General features: G+C 40.8%; 2 protein-coding genes across 2 annotated transcripts in view; one reads left to right on the top strand and one right to left on the bottom strand.

The window, feature by feature from the left end:
- The window catches only part of ST8SIA2 (ST8 alpha-N-acetyl-neuraminide alpha-2,8-sialyltransferase 2), a 1,698,605-nt gene that overhangs the window by 135,091 nt on the left and 1,538,759 nt on the right, over positions 1-24,755 (top strand). The gene's annotated exons all lie outside the window — the stretch shown is intronic.
- LOC122807262 (uncharacterized protein C11orf96 homolog) lies at positions 23,022-23,799 on the bottom strand. Its single transcript, XM_044078365.1, has one exon. It carries the CDS (start codon positions 23,509-23,511, stop codon positions 23,110-23,112), a length of 402 nt encoding a protein of 133 aa, XP_043934300.1. The 5' UTR covers positions 23,512-23,799; the 3' UTR covers positions 23,022-23,109.

Below are 24,755 nucleotides of genomic sequence, written 5' to 3'. Positions count from 1 at the left end.
AAGACAAAGGAAAGACTTATCCTTAGGTAGACAATTGGTGATTGGAAGGATTGGACTACAAACATGGAAGAAAGTGAGGCACAAGGAAGAGGAATACCATGACTGGGGATAAGGTGAGATCTCCACTCCTTCTCACACTGCCTTGGGTAGGACCCAAGGAAAGGTCATTCCCCTCTGTGAAGGAATTTCTTGCTAGGTCCTGCCTGAGATGGCATACCCATTAGTGCTAGGTAGCTGTGTGACTTTGCTAGACTCATGAGGGTGGACCATCACCTCCACCAACTCCTCCATCTTCTGCCAGGTATCAAAATGGGGTTCTACCAACACTTCCTCTGTGGTGATCTACTTCTAGAGCCTGCCAAGAAGCTCTCCAGACCACACCCACCACTGGAATTATGTCATCTGATGGCGATGTAGGTCAGGAGGCAGAAAGGGATGTAGTGGGAGAAGGAAGGGCAGGATGACGGAGTGGGGATTGCTACTGTACTGCGGCTGAAACTGCATAAAGTAGTAACAGAAATGGAGGAAAATAAGCAACAGACAGCAAGTACATTATATAGGAAGGACAGCAAGAAAGAGAGAGAGAGAGAAAGAAAGAGAATGAGAAAAAAAAGTGCTAGTATTTCATCTGTGCCTGACTATCAGCTGTACAGCTTCCTGCAGAAGGACTAAACATCTGTAATGGAAAGCAGTGCACTGTTAGGAGTATGACAATGAGTCATGACATGATATGAAACAGCCTTAATTGAAGATGTACAGACAAGGTGCAGTGGTGTATCAGCAATGGCCCTAAGGAGCTATATGTGAGTAATGTCTGTAATGCACTGATGGGACACCATAGTTATAATGCAGTAATGCCATTGGTATGCAGTTCATAACAGGCACAAGAATTGGCATTCAGTTTTGTGGAGGGGCAGCAAGCATGTGACAACATTAATAGAGCAATGATGATGTACAAAAAGCAGAGTGTAAGAAAATGCCACTATTGTTGGTGGGTCTTGATGCAGTGAAAACATATTATATAGTCTGCTGGGATATTATGAGTAAGGCAATGGAACCATTTGTATTCCCCAACACAATAAAAAGGTTAAATGGGAGGATATATGAAGGGTCAGAGGCAAGAATTAAGGTGGGAGGGTTCCTGTCTGACAAGCTGGGTTTAAACAGGGGAACTAGGCAAGGGTATCCTCTTTCCCCTTTGTTATTTGCTTTAGATTTAGAGCCATTGGGAAGGAAAATAAGAGACTCACAAATTCAAGGATATGACTGGTATGATATTCAAGAAAAGTTAGATTTATTTCCAGATGATATTATTTTGTACTTTATGAATCCAATAAAGTGCATATCTATGTTTTGGAATATTTTGACACAATTTCAAGTCATTTTGGAATATAAGATAATACAAAGGCTATACAGATAAAATACATACCTACACATGGACTGGTTTAGCACTACCCATATTTATGGGGCTATGATAAGATGAAGTATTTAGGAGTATGGATTAGAAACAAATGTGTTATGGCAACTAAGGATATGTGGGGAGAGACTGAATAAAAGACAACAAAATAGCTGAGAAACTGCAAGCTCTTGATTATGGATATATATAATAGGATACAAGCAGTGAAAATGTTTTAGCCGCATTAGTTTTGCATACAGCTCAGGCATATTTTTTATCAACCACAAGAGAAGCTGTGAACAATAATTAATAAAGAGTTGAAGGAATTTATTTGATTTGAGGAGAGGGCAAGGGTTAATTGGAATAAGATGATCCTCACCCTACAACAAAAGGTTTAGTATTACCTGATTTAAATGGCTAGTTTGAAGCCATGCTGTTAAGGTTCATATACTTAATGCAAGCTGAAGGTGGTAAATGAAAGTGAAAAAAGATGATACAGTGCAAAAGTTTGAGAAATAAAGAGACAGTAGGATTTTGTATGCTAAAAAATTACAAGTAATTACTAGGCTAATAACTTCAAGGGGCCTTTTTAAGGCCCAGACATGCTTCCCAAAGGGGAGAATCAAACTCTGTATCTTGTGTGTATAAGGTAAATACCTTAACCATTACACCAACAATCAAATACAGGCCTTTAATAAAATTATCAACCATACATAATATTAGATTTATAAACTTGCAGTATATGAGTTATGTGTAGGTTGGTTGTTGTACACTGCCCACAGCATGGTAGTGGGCCAACAGCCTGGGTGTCTGACACTGCATTGCAGTGGACATGCTGTAATGGAATGCTGTACTGGGCATATATTTTCAGCCATGATACCCACTGGCATATCTTCTTTGCATGTTGGGTATCATGCCAGCAGGGACATAGAGGGTTACCAGGCAGTATGTACTGGTGTTGCATATGGGAGTAACTGCTGCTCCTTAATTATAACATCATGTAATATACTGCTGCTATGATATTCAACAGCTACAGTAATCTTAATTATCCCTGCTACTGGACAGATGCTCCATTCATCTTTAAAGCGGCCACCCTGCACCACCCTACTTGTAGCCCAAAATCTACCCCAGTCCCTAATCCCAACACTACATATTCAGATACTAAATATCCTTTGCCCCAAAACAGTGGTGCACAACATTTATGTGGGGAATGCCACTATACAAATTCTTAATGCATCTGTGGGCCACCTCAAAACATAGCAAGTCGTTATGAGTTAACAATAGGTACAGGTGATTGGCATTTTTACTTAAGACTGCAGTCATGAAATTGCCTGTTTTCTACATTAACTTTGTGTTTAACTTTATTCTGGCTTGCAGCCATGACTTATTACAAACTCTTGCAGAAAGTTACTACTGTTTACAGACTACAAGTTATAAACAACAAAGAATAGTTACTTCCTAATTAGAGGTGTGCACAACTGCAGTCAATTAGGTAAGTAAGCACGTGCTGGAAAGTTTGCTTGACTGGAGTAAGGCATAGCATTTTTTCATTTTTTTTAAAAAAATTTTGGATAATCTCTGGGAGCCTGATGGTGTTGTGTCGAGGGTCGGATTTGGCCACGGGGTCGGACGTTGTGCACTACTGCCCAGAAAGTTTCACTAAACAAGACACACACACACACACACACACACACACACACACACACACACACACACACACACACACACACACACACACACACACACACACACACACACACACACACACACACACACACACACACAGCTTCAAACACATCCATCCCTTTCCCAAGTCCTTATTCTAACAGTAGCTTTCAAACACTTCAACACACACAGATACTCAACCCTAATCAAAAACTTTTTGCAAATGAAAGTTTTGGCATTAGTACCTAATGCCACTTACCTTACGTATGATATTTAAATCTTATGACTATTGCTACCCCTGACAATCGGTCAATTTGACCAATACTGACAGTAAAAAAAAATTGCTAACAAATTGGAAGTTTGACAAAATGAACTGTACAGATATAGAACATTAATTCACAGAGAAAACTTCTGATTACTTATACTATATTTACATATATATATTTATATATGTCTCTCTCTCTCTCTCTCTATATAAATATATATATATATATATATATATATATATATGTATACAGTGGATGTAAAAAAAAGTTTATATACCCCTGTTAAAATGCCAGGTTTTTGCGATATAAAAAAATGAGACCACAATAAATCATTTCGAACATTTTCCCACCTTTAATGTGGCCTAAAACCTGTACAATTCAATTGAAAAACAAACAAATCTGTTAGGGGAAAAAAATATAAAAAATGTACAATAAGCTGGTTGCATAAGTGTGCACACCCTTAAACTAATATTTTGTTGAAACAACTTTTGATTTAATTACAACATTCAGTCTTCTTGGATACACGCCTGCCATCAACTAAAGAGACTCTGATTAACCCCAAATAAATGTATTGTTTTGAAGCTTTCGGAGAAATATAATATAAAACCAAACTAGGTGGGGGCCTACGCCCATCCCCCTTTAACTATATATACTAACTCCAGGACTGCACTACAGTGGGGAAAAGGGCATATACCCTTTACTTAGGTTCATAGGTTGGTACTAGGCTATCGGCCCTAGGACTTATACAAGCCTAGCCATAACAATTCCCTGGATATTTCTTCCCACAATATTTACTTCCCTGGACCCCTGTCTAGAGACTGATGTGATCGCAGGGGTGAATTTACTATCTCCCATCCAGTCATCAAAGTTCCTTTTGAAGAAGGCCAAGGAGGCGCTCTGCTTGACGTGTGGGCAGAGAGTATGGGGAGTCTCTGGATCAGGAACCTATCCCTCCAGCATGTTTTGTTCATTGTGATGACAAGGTTTAGATCCCTAAAGCATGTGTCGCTGAGGGATTAGGATTTCTTTAAGTGGAGCATGTCCAGCAGCTCAGGGTTTGACATAGCCTTGTATGTTAAGCAGAGATCACCTCTGAGTAGACAATATGCCACAGAGTATAGCTGGTGTTTTTTTAGATGGTCAGCATAGGGCATCTGTTTTAGGCCTGTGATTCTTTTAGGGAGGTATTTCTGCGGCCTTTCCAGCTGTTGCAGATGTCTCTTGAGGTGCCAACCAAACGGGGCATTGTACTCTATAATGGGTGTAATGATGGATGAGTACAGTGAGACAATGACCTCCTTTTTTCTGGATGAAAAGCCCTTATTGATGAGATGTGTCACATAGAAGGATTTCCTGACTGTTGTGACGATGTGGTTATTGAAGGTGAGACCACTGTCCACCTGTGTCCCTAAGTCTCATCACACTTTCAGTGTTTAGTGTACTGCCACCTATGTGGTAATTCATGGGTACATGTTTTTTCCCAAAGGGGATAACTATATATTTCTTGGCATTAAGCTTGAGCCCATGGCTCTGGCACCAAGCATCTGTTTATAAGGCCCTTTTGTAGAATATCCACATAATTTGGGGATTCAATAATGGCTCCCAATTTGCAGTCATCTGCGAACTTTGTTAGCCAGAGTCCCTTAGTGTTGGCCTGTACTTCAGAGAAGTAGATGCCAAACAAGAACGGTCCCAGGACTGAACCGTGAGGTACTCCACTTGTCACTTGTCTGTAGCTGGATTTGGAGTCGGCTACTTTTACAGTCTGGGATCTGTCAGTAAGCCAGTTGGCATCCCATCGAGTGACATAGGGATTTATGCCCAGCTTAGTAAGTTTATCTATGATTCCAGAGTGGGGGATGGTGTTGAAGGCCTTTGCGAGGTCCAGATAGGCTGTGTGGACCACCTTACCCTCGTCCACAGCTCTGGAGACTGATTCAAAGAAGTCAGTCTGGTTCAGGAGACAAGATCGGCCCTTCATAAACCCAAACTGGGTGGGGTCCAGTATTTGAAGGTTGCCGATGTCTTTATTTATAAGTTCCATGATAATGCGTTCCATGCCATAGCAGATCAAGCTCATCAGACTGATGGGATGGTAGTTCCCAGGATCCAAGGTGGATCTCCCGTTGTGGAGTGGGATAACTGTAGCTGCGTGCCACTCAGTAGGCATGAAGCCTGAGGTGAGGCTATAATTAAACATGACACTTAGGTGAGGTGCCAATTCATTTTGTAATTCATGTAGTACACAGCCCGGGATGTCATCTGGTCCCATAGATACTGTATTCTTAGCTTTGGAGAGTGTGGTTTCTACCTGTGTGGCAGTGATTACCAGAATTTGGCAATCTTTTGGTATTGAGATGAGCCCTTTAGGGGGTGAGAGGGGGGTGAAGTTGGCAGTAAATTGATCTGCCAGGATATTGGCAATATCCTTGGGATCAGTGTATTTAATGCCATTCTCTTGTAGCTCAGAGCAGATCTGAGCATTGCCATTTAGATTCTTGATATAACTATAGAATGCCTTGTGATTGTCTTTGGAACCTTTGGCAATTTTATTTTCATAACTAGCTTTGGAGGATTTTGTGAGGTATCTCAGCTTCTTACTGAGGCTGGTAAGGGAGTTTTTTGCATCCTGGGATTTTCCTCTTTTCTGCAACAGTTTCTTCTTTCTGTTGTATAGTTTGTTTATGGCAGAGGACCACCAGATTGGCTTCCTTTTTTTGGAGGAGAGCGTCTTGGTTCTATTTGGGATGGCACGATTCATGCATGAGTGGATGTGCTCGTACAGTGCCATAGTGTAGAATTTCTGACTTGAGTAGCATGAAGTTGGCTTTGGAGAAGTTCTTTATGGAGGTTTCCTTACTGGGGGTGGGGGTGGGATGTGAATGTCAAGGGTGATTAACTTATGGTCAGACATGACAAATAAGGAGGTGACCACTGGTGTGGCGCATCTATCTCCCATGTTGGTAATGACCGGGTCTAGGATATTGGAGCCCCTGGTGGGACAATGGATTAGTTGATCCAGTGCATTGGAATTTATGAATTACAAGAATCGTTGGGAAAAGGTGTTGGTACCCGAGTAGTTTTCCCAGTTAATGGCAGGGTAGTTGAAATCACCCAGTATTAGGGTGTTTGTTTGTATCTTAATATTTTTTAGTATGTTTAGAAAGGTATAGTAAAAATCTTAAGGCATGGTGGGGAATCTGTAGCAAGCTACAATTTGGATAGCAGTCTTACCTAGCGTTAGTTGCACCTGGAGAATTCCAGATGCATTGTGTTGGGCAACTAGCCTGGTGGTGTGAATATCCTTGGTGAATATGGACACTCCTCCACCTTTAGTGTTTCGGTCTTGGTTTGGTGGCCGAAAAGTGTGGTAAGAGTTGTAGCCTGGTATTGCAGGGGTGCTCTCTGGAACCTTGAACCAGGTCTCAGTTACTGCACAGATATCTATGTTCTCCATTTTTAGGAGTGCCTTGAGAGAGTGCATTTTGAGGTTTAGACTTCTAACATTGAGTAGCATTACCTTCAGATTTTGCATGCTTGTATCTGTTATGGTGGTGGTTTTATCCTTTGAACCTTGCCTAAAAAGGCACTATAGGGGTGGTAGGAGCTTTAGCCAGTAACCTGAATCCCAGGGGCAACAAGTGCAGACCACCTCTGGCAAAGCATCGTGGTTTGTCGATCATGTAGTCCCAGGCAGACAGATACTGGATCTCCTTTGAATGACACCAGAAGCTTAGCCAATTGTTGAAGTCAATCATTTTGTCCTTATACTGTGGTATCATTCTGGGCAAAGGCAGGATGCTACTCAGGGCTAGGGTCATACCTGCCTGGGCCACATGATCCGAGAGCTCTTCCATGTCTTTTTCATGTAGTCCAGGGAGGTACGTCTCAAGTCATTCACTCCAACATGGACAATGAGTCGTATTTGTACTTGTTGTGGAGTGACTTGAGTGCATGCGTTATGTTGCGGATCCTGGCACTTGACAGGCAGCTGACTGTAATTTTCTCCTTGTTCAGCCTGGTGAGTGGGACATTGGTGTGCCTGAATTATGTCACATATGACTAAAGTGTTGGGTACGTTGTCTTGCCTTAGGGGCTCTTGTTAGGTGGCACACTGATGTTGTGAACTATGTGTCACTTTGGTTGTGACTGGTGTTTGCGTTTCAACTTCAGAGGTCCTTGTTGCTTGGGCAGGTTAATGTTAAGGGCCTCTGCATATGTGGGTTTAGTGTTGCTAGGTGTGGGTTTTGAAGGGCTATGTGTTGCTTGAGGTATAGTGCAGGTGTTAACCTTCTCCTCTTGACTGTCTAGCACAATCTTGGCTGGAGAGAGCTTTGCTTCCAGTTTGGCTATGTAAGTGCATCTCTCACAGGTTATAGTGTTGGGTGGCAGGCAGTGGCAACTGGTGACTTCAAATCAAGGGGGGCTGCAGGAGACAGCTGAATGGGTGGGGTCAATGAGAATGGGTGTGGCCAACTAGAACAGGGAGGAGCTATGCTCAAAACCACAAAAACTGTAACTTTAATTAAATACACTGCCCTGGGTGCCAAACCATCATTATGAGAGTCCAATCAATACAAAATGAAGTGTAGAAAAAAAAAATATTTCAATGCATTGGCTGCATGACGACAGCTTACTTAATATGTAGATGGAAACAAAAAGGTTGTGAGGCATGAAAAAAGAAATTACTTTTTAAGTACATTACTGGAATGTCAGTCAAAATCAAGTATAAGAAAAATAAGCAGCATTCAACTCAAACCACTTATCCTTGCACTGCAGTTCTAATTATAATTTATATTCAGCTTTATTAAAGTATCAAGTAACATACTGAAAGCAGCAATCTCTGTGATACCCCCAATTGTAAAAATGTTTCTTATCCAGAAAAGACCTGCTGCCTGACAACAACTATCTACTTGTTTCATGGGGAAAACATGATCAACGTAAAAAAATGAAAAGCAAACAAGAAACAAACTCAACATACATTGCTTAAAGGATTACTGCACAGGTTATGGACCACACACGATAGATTGGCATTCTGTGTAGTTTGCAGGTAAAGCCTGAAAAGATGACTGCAAGTCTGCAACAAATGTAATGAGCTTCTTCAAATAATATAATCCTGTCCTTTAGTACAAATACTGTCATATGCATTTCAATACCCAAGGCTTATATGTTATCTAGATATGTTAAGTATTCTCTGCATGGCAACAACAGAAAGGCTTTCAATGTTGGCAGTTCTTTAACAGTATGCTTATTAAAACTTATTTGCATCTTTACAATCTTAGACAAGCTTACCTGATGGTCATTAAAGCATTGCTATATAAACACGCAGGCACTTTCTGAATAATAATAAGCATAAATCAACAGTATAAAAATATGACAGAAACCAGAACAGTCTGCAAAATCAAGGACAGATGAAAAGCCACTGCAGTACTTGTGTCTACCTTGGATGGGGAATACTCTGTACATTTACACTGCATAATTGCTCCTTGACTTGCTTGGACACATCCAGAGTCACTACATAGAGGAGTGGGGTGCAACAAGTATGTCATAATTTGAAATGTCTCTGGCTGACTGTGATGGCCCTGACACATTTGTCATACCTGTCAACCTCAAAGCAAGAAATCTGGACAAAGCCATACATATAAGTGGGACAAGGCCCAAAAATAAGGACAAGTTTTAAATATTGCTCTTATAAACTTAGAAAGATAATAGAATAGTAGGTTTTGCATTAATATGAATTTTCTGAAGGGTATAAAATCTGAAACTGAAATGTCTGTAATTATTTTCTAACTTCAGTCTTTAATGATTTGCCACTAATTCAGAACATTTCCATCATAAAGTCTACTCAAACGTCTACAGTCTACCAGTATCAGTACATATGCACAATCTCTGAAGACGTATCTAAATAATTCCACATTAAAGAGATCTGTAACTAATGAAGAGGTTGCTGCTAGCAAACAACTTTATATTTCATCATCTAAAAATAAAGTGCCTGTTGTCCTTGAGGAATAAATTGCCTATCTTGCACTAAAAAAATGATACGCTAGTAATATTGCAATAGGGAATGGATGGCAAACTGATAACAGGTTCATAGTTACTAGGTATCTTCACCAAAAAGGAGCACAGCATCCAACCCCTTTGCAACACAGTACAGTATCAGCAATGCATCGGTCTATTGTAGGAGTAGAACACACAGCCTTCTGCATCAAAACAAGTACACTACCTGTTGTGCTATTAACAGTGCAATCAGACTCACCTTAAGCAACACTAAACTTTTGCTCCCCTGCAGCTCTCAGCTCCTTGTAAAATCTATTCACTCAGCTATATCTTTGAAATTTGCAGCACAAGAAATCTGGAAAAAGCCAAAATTTATTGGGGGACAAAAGCCCAAACACCAGGGACACATTTTAAACATTGCTTGTATAATTTTGGAAAGTTGCTAGAATAAAATGCTGTGTTATCACGATACATTTCACAGCCAAGAACTGAACCCATGACCCTGTGCAAAATAGTCAGAGCAACATACCACTATGCCCAATCAGCCATTTTGTGAAATAGAGGAAGACTGAAACATAAATGGCTACCATTTAGTGAATTAAGTTCTCACCATAGCTGTCAACCTCTTAGCACAAAACACCTGGACAAAGCCAGTAATGGGGGAATACAGCCCCCAAACATGTTCAGTGTATTCAGTTCTTACTATAGCTCTCAACCTTAGCACAAAAAACCTGGACCAAGCCAATAATAGGGGAATACAGTCCAAAAAATAGGGACAAATTTCAAATATCCATCTTATAAACTTTGAAAATTACTAGAATAAAAGTGTTTGTGTTACCATGTACTTTCTGAAGAATATGAAGTCTGAAATTCAAGTGCTTGTCATTTTTATTTAACATTTGTTAACCAGGAAAGTCTGACTTGAAACAAAAGCCAATTTTCAGCAGAGGCCCAGGTAGAAACACTCCAGACAAACAGATGTTTTTGTAAGATGGGAGGACACCAGAGCAAACCCACACAAACACAGGGGGGACATGCAGACTCCACACAGAAGGCACCCCAGCCAAGAATCAAACCAGAGAACCTGTAGCTATCTGGCAACAATTTTACCACTGCACCAAATGGACTACTGACTTTGTAAGGGCACAACAATCAGAAACCACAGATTTTATGAGGAACGAAACAATTATGAGTGAAAAATCTATAAACGTTTTACAAATGGTGGTGGGCAGTGAATTCAGTCTCTTGCCACCTGGGCCCAAGGTACAGGGTTCAAGCCTGTTTTCTACTCACTATCATATAGCACTTGGAGCATTGCACACACACACACACACACACACACACACACACACACACACACACACACACACACACACACACACACAAACACTTTGGTTCCCTACTTGAAAATGAGAGAGTAACAGTCCCAAAGCACTCCAGCCACAAGTCCATATAGTCCCATGCAGCTAACTGTCTTCCTGGGGATGGTTTCTGGCACCAGTGTCTTCCTGGGGGCTTGCTTGCACAAGAGCAGGCTCCAGCCTGCAGTCACTGCAGTCTAGTCATTGCTGCACAGACTTCTGGGCTGCAGGACAGAGATGGTCTTTCCTCCTATCTGGACTGCTGACAAAGCAGTCTGGAGTTCCACATCTGTGCAGTTATGCATGCGTGGAGGAGTTCTGGGACTCAAAAATTAGTTTGTTGTTTTTACAGCTGGGAGGGCTGCAGTCTTGCAGTCCTATAGCACAAGCCGCCCCTGGTGGTAGGATGGGAGGATAGGAGAGGGTTGTCTGTGTACTTGTCTTACAGTACTCTACACAGTGCCAGTATTTCACTTCAGTAAAATGAGATTTGGTGAAATGAGTTTTCAGTAATTTGAGCTTTCAGCGATTTGGTCAGGGTGAATTCAAATTCAGTGAAATGAGCTTTCAATGAAACAAAGTAGACCCATATATATATATATATATATATATATATATATATATATATATATATATATATATATATAATACACACACACACACACACACACATGACACTGTTTTGAGCTACATCAACTACAACAGCCAGTCCATCAGGCAAAACTAATCTAAACTGCATTCAGTTGCATATTCAAACTTGCACTCACCATTCACACTTACATCCACACACCAAAGCATTAAAATCTCCACAACAAGAGTGTCTTGCAGTGTGAGAAGTCCTTCTGTACCCCTTGTTAATTTTCTGTACCATTTCTGGGATTTCAGTTCAGTGAGTCATGTCAGTAGTGCAGTCTTGTACAGAAAAAGTGAAATTATATTAAAAAAAAAGACCAGAGTTTGATAATTTTTCTTTTTGATGGATCTAGGCACAGCTGACAGCTTTCAATCAGCTGTGTTGACAATCACCTATGTGATAGCTATATGCATGCATATATAATGTATAATATATATATATATATATATATATATAAAAATATATATATATATATATATATAAAAATATATATATATGTGTGTATATATATATATATATATATATATATATATATATATATATATATATATATGTCTTTATATACATGTATGTGTGCTTGTTTAATTTATGTCTTTGAGCAGTGCATAAACTTGAAAATGATGAGTCTTGGCTTGTGGGTATGGCAGAGGATGTTAGGAAGCCAGATATCCAGGTGTACTAATGACTGTGGGAGTTTGGGAGTCTGATATCCACAAGCAGTTATTTCCATAAGCAACAGTGTCAAGTAAATTAAGTACTCCAAAGATCCAAGGAGTGAGGAAAATGATCATATTTTTTGTCCCCTTCCTTTTTTGGTCCCCTTCTGTCAGTGTTTACCAATCAGACATGCCAGTGCCCCATGTCCATGCCAGGTCTGCCAACTGTTTCCATACCCCCTTAGACTGCTTCCAGTTTTGCTGGGGTCAACTGTGGATACTAAAGGCATCCAAGAGCCAAGCATGTTTTCACATTCATCAGAGGTTTTCTGGTTTTCTTTTTTTTTCACTTTTGCCCTATCTACTTCTTTCATGCTCACACCAGTGTGGTGTCATCCATTGTTGGCATGCAGGGGGGACAAGTACTGATACAGACCACACCTCCTTCCATGTAAGAGATGCCCCCTGTACTGCTCCCTGTGATAGTGCCCATCCCTCCACCCCCACTGCTCCATCAGTCATTTGAGCCACTAATCAGACCCAGTCTGGGTTTTAGTCAGGGCTTTACCAACCCCTAAACATGCTATCAGACACTAAAAATACTACATTGGTGGGCTCTGACAATATCCCTGGATGCATATTAAATAGCACAAAGCACGATTTGCCCCCCTCCCCCCGTAAAAGCACTCTTAAACTTCAACCTCCATATAGGTTTTTGTACCCAGTGTAAAATGAACAAAGAACAGCTACAGTCATTCCCTTGCATAAGGGAGGACCTTCCACAGACCCAAGTAATTATAGACCCATAAGTCTGATGAGACCCATATTTAAACGTATGGAAAGACTTATCATTGAACTAATCAGTAAGGACAAGGGGAACCTCCAGACAATGGACACGTCTCAGCTTGGATTTGTCAAGGGCAGGCCATGCTTAGTGAACCTTGTAGACATTTTTGAAAAGGTCACCAAAGCAATAGACACAGGCAAAATGGTACACACAGTATACCTAGATCTGGCTGGAGCTTTTGACACAGTCATCCACTCAAGCATATTAAAAAAGCTAAATAAACTGAGAATAAACCCCTGTATTACCTACTGGATTACCAACTGGCTGATAGATAGGATGCAGGAAATCAAAACAGGAGAAGTTACCACTACAAAGAGACCAGTCACCAATGGAGTTGCCCAGCTTTCTGTGCTGGGACTTCTCCTATTTGGCATTTACATCTCTAAAGTAAAAGCCAATACAAAAGGGCTCTGCCTGACTTGTTGAGCAGATGACTGCAAGCTAGAATCAATCTTTGAATCCACAATAGACTTAGCCACCCTGCAGGAAGTTTTGTCCCAAGTAAATACCTGGTGCCAAAATCATGGACTGGAACTAAATGCTAAAAAATGTATTACTGTATCCTTTGGGAAGTCATCTACCCGCAGAACTATCACATTGACAATATGCCCCTAAGAGATGACCCACTTGTTCAAGATCTGGGAACTTATGTGGTCGGTGACCTAATGTTCGAGCAAGATGTTTCCATTGTTATAAGAATGTTCTTCTAATATTTCACAGATTATAAACAAAGGGATTGTGTCTAGATCTAAGGATGTCATTGTCCCCCTTTACACATCCCTAATTAGGGCAGTCACTGAATATAATGTCCCCTTTGGCACGTATCTGTCCAGACAGATGTAACAGCTAGAACAGTCACAGAGATACCTTACTAAAAGGATACAAGGCCTAAACTCTCTGCCTTGCGTGGACCAACTCATAGCCCTTTCACTATACCTGGTATCCTACAAAATGCTAAGAGGTGACCTGTTGCTTGGTATCCGCTTATCCAGTACTGATGGATTTATCAGCAAGTCAAATTTGCAACATCTGCAGAACAGTTTGGAGGGGCAGGTGTATCTTGATGAGGATACTGCTGCTCTGGAATAGACTTCTCATCCATGTAAACTAAATCTCATCCCTGTCTGTATTAAAGAGAGACTTGGATTTATGAATGGGAAACTGAAAATTTACCACAGGCTGTTCCCTGTACTACTAGTGGACATAGGCAGAGCCTAAATGCTTTATCCCATGCATGGGTTACTTCAAATTATCTATGCTATATGATCACTGCAGATTGTGTACTATTTTAGTGAAGGACTTGCCATCTTAGTAGAAAAAGTTGTCCTTGTTGATGTTGTCTCTGCTACATTTTTTCCTGAAAAGGAGTTCCTGAATATTGTGCTGTATTGTTGTAATGTATTTATAAGATTCATAGGCAAAACCTAGGCTATCTGTCTACAGACTGTTATGAGCCTAGCTAATAAGAGGTCGTACTTAAGCCCTTTATCTTGCATTTGTAAGGTAAGCACCTTAACTATTATACCAAACCCTCCACTCTTGTCACTAAAAGCTTCAAATTTTGGTTTCTTCACAAAAAAGTTGACATTTTTTTTAGAATGTGTTACAGGCCACGATTCAGACACTGGCCCGGCTGCAAGCGGCTGGGGCAAAAAGGGTCTTTGTGTTCAATCTCTGAATCACTTGGTAGTTACTGCAAGCACTAGCAAGCACTTTGCTGTGGTAGTCACTGCTGTAAGCCAATGTATCACCTTGGTATAGCATCCTACTCATGCACTCCCACTTACACACACACACACACACACACACACACACACACACACACACACACACTGAAATATGCTCATACCCATCAACTACCAGATTTCATGGTCAAGATTTCCTCTGCACCTCTCAACCTGTTTTGCAAGAATTTTGGACAAAACCCAAAATACTAAGGGGACTACGACCCAAAACCAGTGACAGATTTTAAAAATTGCTCTTATGAACTTAGAAAGTTGTTAGAATTGCAGGATTTGCATTAGCATGCATTTTTCTGAAGGATAGGAAGTCTGAAACTCCAATGACTGTCATTATTTAGTGACTTCAGTGCTCAATCATTTGCCAGAAAGCCACAAATTGTATGAGGAACAGACAAAAAGAATTAGGTAAAAATCTGTTCATTTTTGCAAAAGCTGGACAGCTGAGAGGTATGGTTTTCCCTGTGTCCTTGTAACACTGATGAATGCAGTCACATGTTATACTTCTGAGTCTTCATTTGTAGCTTCTTTCTGCATAATTGGTCATTCTATTACTTTTTAGGTGGGGTGAAGTAATATTTAAGAAGATTCACAAGTGTCTGGTGTCCCCTTCTTAGAATGATCAGTGCTGTAATTAGTCTAGGGGGAAGCTGAGATCTGTGGTAGTCCACCACACTCACACGCTCACACATAACACACACAGACAATCTTACTGACATAACCACACACACAATCTACATAGATCATACATGCACCCTTCTTCACCTGATTGCACTTATGGACATTGACACCCATTCAGCCTTTATACACACACACACACACACACACACACGCATGCACGCACGCGCACACACACACACACACACACACACACACACACACACACACACACACACACACACCCAACCCTACCTATCCCTTAACTAACCCTCCTTCTGCAACCAACCAGGCAGACACACACAAACACCGACACCCACCCTAGACACACATGTGCATGCACTCATCTAAGACCACTCACACCTCTGTACAGACTCACACAGCCACACTCATACACAGGCACAGTCCACCAGTACCTGACCTCTAAACTCCCCGACATGTATCTCTAACACAGTCTTTGTCACTGAGAGTAATGGGTGAGTGTGAGCCTTTGGCTGAGTTAAATAATGCAGCTGGTGGTGATGATTTATACAGCTGAGTCTGAATCAGTTGTTTCACCCGGAATGCCTCATTTATATTTGCAGTAGGTTAGAGAGACATCTCACAGTGGTGTTCTGCTCTTCGAGGTAAAGCACCGCGATGTGGTTGTCTCTGAATTGGAAACTGGTACTGCCAACAATATAGAGGTCTTAACACTGGTGGTAACATTTCTGAATTCCAGAGAAAATATTTTACTGTGAATTCAGTTAGTTGAATAATGACTGCATTGCTGATGAAGCAAATTAAAATATTAAGAACAAAATGGATAACTGTTGTTATACTTGGAAAGTCTAAAGGAGTGTACAGATACTGCTGATGTTCGTATTATTAACAAAAATTGTTGAACTTGTGGATCCTAGAAATACAAAAGTACATTTACTTGACCATTAAAGACATAACTCTTAACCTCTTAGCAGAAAAAAATCTGGACAAAGCCAAACACAATGGGGGAGAAAGGTCCAAAACTAGGGACAAATTTTAACTATTGCTGTTATAAACTCAGAAAGCTGTTAGAATAAAAGGTTATGTGCTATATTGCATTTTCTGAAGGATAAGGAGTCTGAAACTAAAATGCCTGTCATTATTTAGTAAATAGTTAAAATGCAAAAATATAAATATGTATGGTGCATGTGTGAGTCTTTCTTGATGTTGGGCAAGCCTTGCTGCAACCCTTTTGCTTCCTTTACCAATACCAAGTTTAGCAGGTACTTATACATAATCTCTCCATCAGAGGTAACCCCCAGAGATGCTGTGTTCCAGATTTGACCACCTGGCTTCCTCTAGGCCTTTCCTCCATTTTCTGACAATGAGGATCTTTCAGAAAAACAGTTGTTCAGAAATGCTTGGGTTCATTTGGCTTGGACCGATACAGTTTTGTCTTCTTTTGCTTCACCTTCTGAAGACATGTTACCATTGTGCCTAATGAGAACACTCCTGATGTACCCATCAGGCAGGTTACACCCAGACCTTAATTCCCTTTGATTGACCACCTTGTTCCTCAACTTTCAATAGTGGTTAGCAATATTTCCTTCACTGGAAATTTGTAAGGACTACTACTTCTTCATTGAAGCCAAATATCTGTAAAACATATGGACCACTTTCATTGATATGGCTTACTGCCAAGGGAATGGATTTCTTCTCTGCGAGTATCCCCCCACCCGATGATTGATTATTTTGCACACATCTTTGACTCCACAATCAACTATTCTTCCATAAAAGTACACTTAACCTGTTATTTTTCAGTTTTCATGATGGCTTCAATTCTTCTTCTTCATTAGCATTGCTAAAGGTCTTCAACACCTTTCTTTAGCACATGCTTACAAAGATCACCACAAAGGGGCCTGTAAGATGTTGAGATTTCTATTAGAAGAGTTGACTCCATTTTGCATTGAATCTGCAGTCTACTCACACTTAAAATATCTTTCTTGGAAGGCCATTACTTCCCTAGGAGACTTTTAAAACTGCAGGCCTCATTTTTGAAATGCCTGTATTTTTTTTTTTTTACAAGGACTGAAGTCATTCATCACACTGACCCCATTTTATGTGAAGGGTAGCCAGAGAATCAATAGTTACCTTTGTGTGTATTTTCTCAGTCCTACAGTCATAAAGAAGGTATACTTCCCTTGTTTGAATGTGTACCAGTAGTTAAGATCTTATGTTGAGAAGACAAAATTAATTTATAAACACAATCAACTTTTCATTTCTTTCTGTAGTTACTTAAGCTATTATATGGTACCAAGTTTTTGTTACATAAGTATAGTAAGCCTCTTCCTTCTGTTCTAAAGGCTCAGTTTCACAGAGCATTGGCTGCCTCATTAGCCTTGTTTTAGAAATGCACCTTCTGATGACATGTGTGCTGGATTTATTTGGCCTTTCCTCAACACCTTTGAAATGCATTATGAGCTGGATGTGATATCATGGTCCAGTTCTTTTTTGCAGCAGTTGCTGTAAGGGGTTATATTCTCTTAAGGGAAACTGCTTAGGAGGACTGGCTAGGAACTCTTTCTTGCTGTTGCAGAGGACGTGTCCACTTAAAAGATTCAGAAATTATGTATATGTCATAATGATAGATCTGGCAGAGCAGTTCCCTCCTCTGTAACATACTCTCCACCTCCCCCTTTGACAAAGCAGGCATCAGAACATAGCTTGCTGTTGGTTGTACTTAACATGGTTTATCTCAGATCTGGAGAGGTATGGCAACATAGTGCATTATGGCACAGGGGAGGATTCTTGTCAATCTAGGAAAATATTTATTTACTAAGTGCTCCTATTGCCTGCCAACCTTAGTCCTATTATTACATAGGATGTCTTTCTTTCAGCAGGTCTTTATGCTAAGTACATTACTTTCATTTTTGCCACTTCCTCCTTCACCTATTTATGAAGATTTCTAAAATTTTCTGTGCCAAAATAAAGGAGAGAGGGAGCAGCAGATCCCTAAATAAGTGAATGCTATGGGAGGAATACAGTGAACAGTCTGTCTGTGGCAAATGTCTGCAATGTATAAGCTGTAAAATGTTTACATTGATTACTTGAGTATAATCAATCAGGTTTATAAAATAATACAACTTTTGGATATCAAAAGAACAATACTGCTGCTGCACTAAAATGAAATTATAGTCACACAAGCACAAAAAATGCAGCTACAGTTTTTTGACCCAGAACATCCAATGGTATCATCATGCAGAAACCCATGAGGACCATCTGCACTGATGAGCTGGTGAACTGTAAAAGCCTGACATTTTGAAAGTTTGCCTTGGATGCACTTGTGGCACGTCCTAAACCTGCTGAATGTAGGAAATGAGTACAGTGGAGGCATTAAAGAATGTTTAAGACCCCCACACAATTGTTTTGCCAACATTCACATAAAAGTTTAACGTTATTTATTTATTTCACATTTGTTAACCAGCTTAGCTGAGTTTGCAAACAAACCCATTTTCAGTGGAGACCCGAGGGGAAAAGCCCCAGCAAGCATAAGTAAAGATAAAGCGACAATTACAAATATTAAATAACAATCACAATACAAAACAATTGTAAAAAAAAAAAAAAAGAAAAGGCTATTAACTATTTGCATTGCATTGACCATTTTCAGTGGAGACCCAAGGGGAAAGAGCCCCAACAAACATAAGCAAAGATAAACATACAGGACAAAAACTATAAAAAATAACAATGCAAATATGAAATTAATTATAAAGAGAAAAACAAAAGAAAAAATTATGAACATTAAGGGTTGCACTAATACCAGTGGTCTAAATTTACTACATATAAGAGTATAAACAAAAATATGATCGTTGTTCAAAAGAAGGAAAATGTCCTGACATTGAAAGGAAGTAGGGGGAAGATACATAGTGTGGAGAATGGGGGGAGCTATAGTCGGGCTATAGTAGTAGAGCTAAGGGTTTAGGGGGTTAGTTTAAGTAGAAATTACTAACAGAGTAAGAAATTTAGGAAATGCAAGACTACGTGTGGTCAAGGCAACGGCACAATTTCAGGTTTAGTAGGTGGGATTTAAGCTGCTTTTTAAAACAAGGAAAGAAAAAGTGGGATCTAATATGGAGAGGAAGTTTATTCCAATTTAGTGAGACAGAGTGTTTGTAAAGTAGTTTGCCAATATTCCTTTTGGGTTTATAAACTGAGAGAAGATGCTGATCAGCACTCTGGAGAGGCCGTGGGGAGAGTAGAGAGTAACATGGGAGGCGAGAGCTCTGGGAATGAACAAACTTGGCCACCATTGGAAATTTTTCCCTTTTCCCCAATATAGTGTGATCTTGGAGTTAAATATTTTAGTTAAGGGGTGGGGGGGGGCAAAGCTGCTCCACTTGGGTGCATTGGATATGCTCCGGTGTGTTTCTTTTTACCTGGTGGCCAAGTGTCTCCTTTCCCTAGAGTAAAACACTGGTGATGTCAACATTTGTAAAAATCACTTTTCAGCAAAGTTGTCTCATTTTTTTTGCAGTTCAGTGACGTGGGTTTTCAATAATAACAGGTAGACCCATATCTATATATATATATATATATATATATATATATATATATATATATATATACATACATATACATGTGCGAGCGTGTGTATAGAGAGAGAGAGAGATACATACATATATGTGTGTGTGCGTGCTCACATATATCTATATCTGTGTATCTATACAAACACACACACACACACACACACACACACACACACACACACACACACACACACACACACACACACACACAGACACCACAGCTTTCAATCAGGGAACACCTTTTAACATTTTAGTACTATTAATGTGAGAAGTTAATAGAATAAGAAAATGTGAATTAACATACATTTTCTGAATTACTGTCATTATGTTTTTTTTGTGGGGGGGATTGGCGGGAGAAAACAAATTTTTGATCCAATCAGATATGCACATACACAGGAACACACATAAAGATACATCCATTCCTATTAAAGTATAAAGGCTGAATGGGTCTAGAGTCACAGGGACACACATAAAGAAGCATCCATTGCTATTAAAGTATAAATGTTGAATGGGTCTAAAACTCCACTTAGCCTCTGACTGGACCGTATTGGTTAAGAGCCCTTATGAACAATATTTTCTGTTGTTAGCTTTTAAACATTTGAAGCAGTTACAAAAGTGACAAACGCAACCAGGTTACCTCAGAAAGTCACAGCAAGGACATTTCAGCTAGCTTTGTAGCTGTCCTAAATGCACATGCAAATGATATACATGGTTGTGGAACACCCTGAAATTGCTCAGTTTGGAAAGTGCTTAAGGACAGTGCAGTGTAATGACTGCCATCCTCATAACATCTCTAGCAACCTCAGTTTATGTTTGGTGGATAATAACATTAGACATGCCTTTCTCCTTTGATATGCCTGATTGGACACAACAAATTACACATGCTCAGGGCAGCCACCTGTGAAAAGCTATCATAGGTTCATAGGTTGGTACTAGGCTATCAGCCCTAGGGCCTATACAAGCCTAGCCATGACAATTCCCTGGCTATTTCTTCCCACACTATTTACCTCCCTGGACCCCTGTCTAGCAGGGCGACTGACGTGATCCCCAGGGTGAATTTCCTTTCTCCCATCCAATCTTCAAGGTTCCTTTTGAAGAGGGCCAAAGAGGCACTCTGCTTGACATGTATGGGCAGTCTATTCCAGAGTCTGGGGAGTCTCTGGGTCAGGAACCTATCCCTCCAGCATGTTTTGTTTATTGTGATGACAAGGTTTAGATCCCTGGAGCGGGTGGCTCTGAGGGATTGGGATTTCTTTAAGTGTAGCATGTTCAACAGCTCTGGGTTTGACATGGCCTTGTATGTTAAGCAGAGATCGCCTCTGAGTAGATGATACGTGACAGAGTATAGCTGGAGTTTTTTAAGGCAGTCAGTGTAAGGCATCTGCTTTAGGCCTGTGATTCTTTTAGTGAGGTATTTCTGCAGCCTTTCCAGTTGTTGCAGATGTCTTGAGCGGTATATACCAAATGGGGCATTGTATTCTATAATGGGTCTAATGAGGGATGAGTACAGTGGGACAATGACCTCCTTTATTCTGGATGAAAAGCCCTTAGTGATGAGGTGTGCCACACAGAAGGATTCCCTGACTGTTGTGGCAATGTGGTTATCGAAGGTGAGACCACTGTCCACCTGTGTCCCTAAGTCCCTAAGTCTCTTATCACACTTTTGGTGTTTATTTATTATTATTTTATTTCAGTTTGATTACCGAGGAAGTCCACTGGGCCAGAACGTGCCCATTTTCAGTGGAGGCCCGGGGAGAAAAGCTCCGTAAGCAAATACAATACAATAAAGGTTACATAATGTTAAAAGTAGAATACATGTATAAAATTCATACAGTCAGGAAATGCAAAATGCATAAAATGTACATCATAAAAACTCAGTTAAGAGATAATAGAGAACACAGTTTACAGGTATTTCCATTCAGTGCAGCATGATCCACTGTCAATTAAAAACATTTCTTACCTAGAGAGAAAGAGAGTAGAAGCTGGCCAGCAGGACGTACGGGTTTGAGGATAGAGATTAAATTTTGGTGTTCCGATCTCAGAGATCTGTTTGGGATGTATGGGGGAAGGATGTTTATTAAGGCTGGGCATTTATCTGGGTAGAATATTAATTTGTGAGCAGTGGTTAGTTGAAGATAGTCTAGGTGGTTAGAGAGTTTTAGCCAGTTGAGTGATTGTAGGGTAAGGCAGTGGTGAGTAGAGGTTTTGGATTTAGTTGCAAATTTAGTGATCTTATTATAGCAAGTTTCAAGTTTTGAGGTGTTGGATGAAGACAGATTAGTTAGAAGAGGGGCTCCATATAGTAAGTAAGGTAGAAGGTAGGTAGTTGCCAAGGTATGCCTAGAGGAGTTGGAGAGAAAGAGGTTATTCCTGTAGAGCATACCTAACTTTTGGTGGGTTTTCTTTATGTTTTGTTGTATGTGAATATCGAATTTAAGGTGTTCATTTATGGTAATGCCAAGAAGTTTTGCAGAAGGGACCACTTCTATAGCAGTGTTGGTTTGGCTTAGGACTTTGAAAGCATTTTTGTCGTAAGAGAAAGCCCTGGCAGGAGGGTAAAGTAGTATTTTAGATTTATTTGAGTTGAGAGAGAGATGGTTTTGGTGCATCCAGTTCTCAGTAGTAGAAAATGCTATTTGGGTTTTAGTAAGTAGTTCAGGGAGGTTAGAGGCGGCACAGACTAATATAGAGTCATCAGCGTATTGGATAACTGTTGTGTCAGGGATGACAGTGTGAAGGTTATTAATAAAGATGTTGAAAAGCATGGGTAAGAGGATGGACACCTGGGGAACGCCAGTGGGTGTTGGCAAGAAGGAGAAGGTAGAGTTCTTCCATCTGACAGCTTGAGAACTGTCTGATAGGTAAATGGAGAACCAGGATAGAGTATTAGGGGAGAGATTAAGGTTGACGAGATAAAGAGAAGGTTTTTATGGGAAATGGTATCAAATGCTTTAGAGGGGTCTAGCAGAACAGTGGATACTAGTAGTCCAGAATCTTGAGCTCGATTGACTGTTTTTAGGAAGGATACTAAGGCAGCTATGGTGCTGTCGCCGGGGTGGAAGCCTTGTTGGGTGGGTGTTAGGAGTTTAAATTCATAGGTTAGTACTAGGCTAACTATCCTTTTGAGCCATTTTAAGCCTAGCCAATTATTCCCTGTGAGATTCAAACCCTGTACCTTGTGTTTGTAAGGCAAACACCTTAACCATTAGGCCACCCTCCCAACCCCTTTTTTTTTTTTTTTTTTTTTTTTTTTCAGAACCTCCCTGCTAGAGTGGGAGACGGTCCTTTTAAGACTAGTTTAGCCCTTGCAGGCTCAGGGCTGCTTTCCATGTCCAGGAAGGAATCTTTCAATACTGGGAGTCCGAATCACTGGAATCCAAACTACTGTGCAGTTTGCTGCTACAACGGCGCCACTGGCTACTGGCGCTGCTGCCCTGGGGACCCCTCTCCAAGCTCAGGCTCTGGGTGCTCCTCCGCAGGCACTCCAACGACATCAGGAAGGACTTGCTCGCTTTCTCCTCGTCTGTGGGGGACACACCTTCTTCCTCTACCTCCTGGATCTCATCAAACGTGACAGGCTGGGTCTTGAACCTCGACTGCCTTGGCCGTCTGATTTTACCACGACCCCGGGGTACCTTCATGGGAGGCAGGGGCTTGGGGTACTCCTCCTCGGCAATGCACACGAAATGAGGCATTACTGACTGATATGTGCTGCAAATGCCCAGAACTTCAGCCTGTTTCACTGACATTTTAAGGTACCCTTTCCTGTAACCTTTACAAGTGTCCAGCTCCTCTGCAAAATTTCAGAGGTTTAAGGCAAAAGTTACCGCACTTTAAAAAATTCTTTCAACAGGAGACAACAGTTTGATAAAAAGATTTAACTTGTCGGCAATTTTCGAAAAAGGACAATAAAAAATTCTTCCTCTCAAACTTGAAAATATCAGGCAAACGTGCTCCTGTTTGGGATCTGATAATAACGAGACGGATAACGGTACTGGCAAGTTCTTTTCGCAACCGCTTCCAAAACACAACGAATCCGATTTCTCTGGGTTAAAAAAGGCATAAGATGTTCATCGTGTTACCCTGCTGCAGTCATCACACTTGGGTTATCCTGCCGTCAGGCGGTCCTGCAGTCGGCCCGAATTCCAAAGTCTTAGTCTGGCGTTGGTTGCTGTCACTTCTTCCCTGACGTCAGAGCACCTGGGGTATATCAGAGGCATCCAACACCATTTTCTTCAGTCTTTCTTGCCGCGCGGTGCCCGAAGCAGAAGCAGTTCGCAAGTGCCAGTCGGCCGACACCTGAGATTTTTGAATCGAGTTTCAGTCTGAAGTCTTCAAAGCTAAGTACCCCGTTGTGGAACCTTTTCTTGCCTCAGTCCGATGTCAGAAAAAGTTAACAATTGCATTTCTTGTGGGAAGCAAATACCTCATAAGGACTTTCATTCTTTCTGTATACCTTGCCTAGGCCCAGACCACGATGTCACTGGTTGTCAGTTTTGTGCTAGGTTCAATAAGCGAACTATAAAGCGACGCTTTGATTTCGCACGACATTACTTCAGTAGAAAATTTAATTACACTATGCCGTCGGAGCAACCGACTACTGGCATGCATAAAAAACGCAAAGATAAAGACAGGCAGCCTAGATCCAAGCCAGACTCCGAGGCCTTGGCTGGGCCGGTCGCCGGTTCTCCGGTTTTCAGTGTGGTGCCTACGCAGCCCCTGAACTGCTGAATTGGATCCCCAGACCGCTTCGGATCCCTCAGCAGAGAGTTCTAGGCCGATGCAGCCATTTTCTTTAAGCCCTACCGATGACATTGCAGTAGGAGAAGCCGGTGCTGTAGAAACACCTTCGGTTTCTGAAGGTGTCTTCAGACCGACTACTCTCACCATAAAATCTTATGCTAAGCTTAAGTCTCCTCTAAAACCAAAAAAAAGCCTACACTTCAGTCTCCAGGTCAAGGCCCTATGCCTAAGAAACAGATGCTTAAAATGG

The sequence above is a fragment of the Protopterus annectens genome, chromosome 7.part0 (genome assembly GCF_019279795.1).
Source record: "Protopterus annectens isolate FY-2018-M chromosome 7.part0, PAN1.0, whole genome shotgun sequence".
NCBI lineage: Eukaryota > Metazoa > Chordata > Ceratodontiformes > Protopteridae > Protopterus > Protopterus annectens.
The sequence above is the reverse complement of the archived record's forward strand: the minus strand, read 5'-3'. Positions and strand labels throughout refer to the sequence as shown.

What these genes read in the sequence shown, in the direction of transcription:
- LOC122807262 (XM_044078365.1), bottom strand. Translation starts at nt 23,511, where the DNA reads ATGTCAGTGAAACAGGCTGAAGTTCTGGGCATTTGCAGCACATATCAG.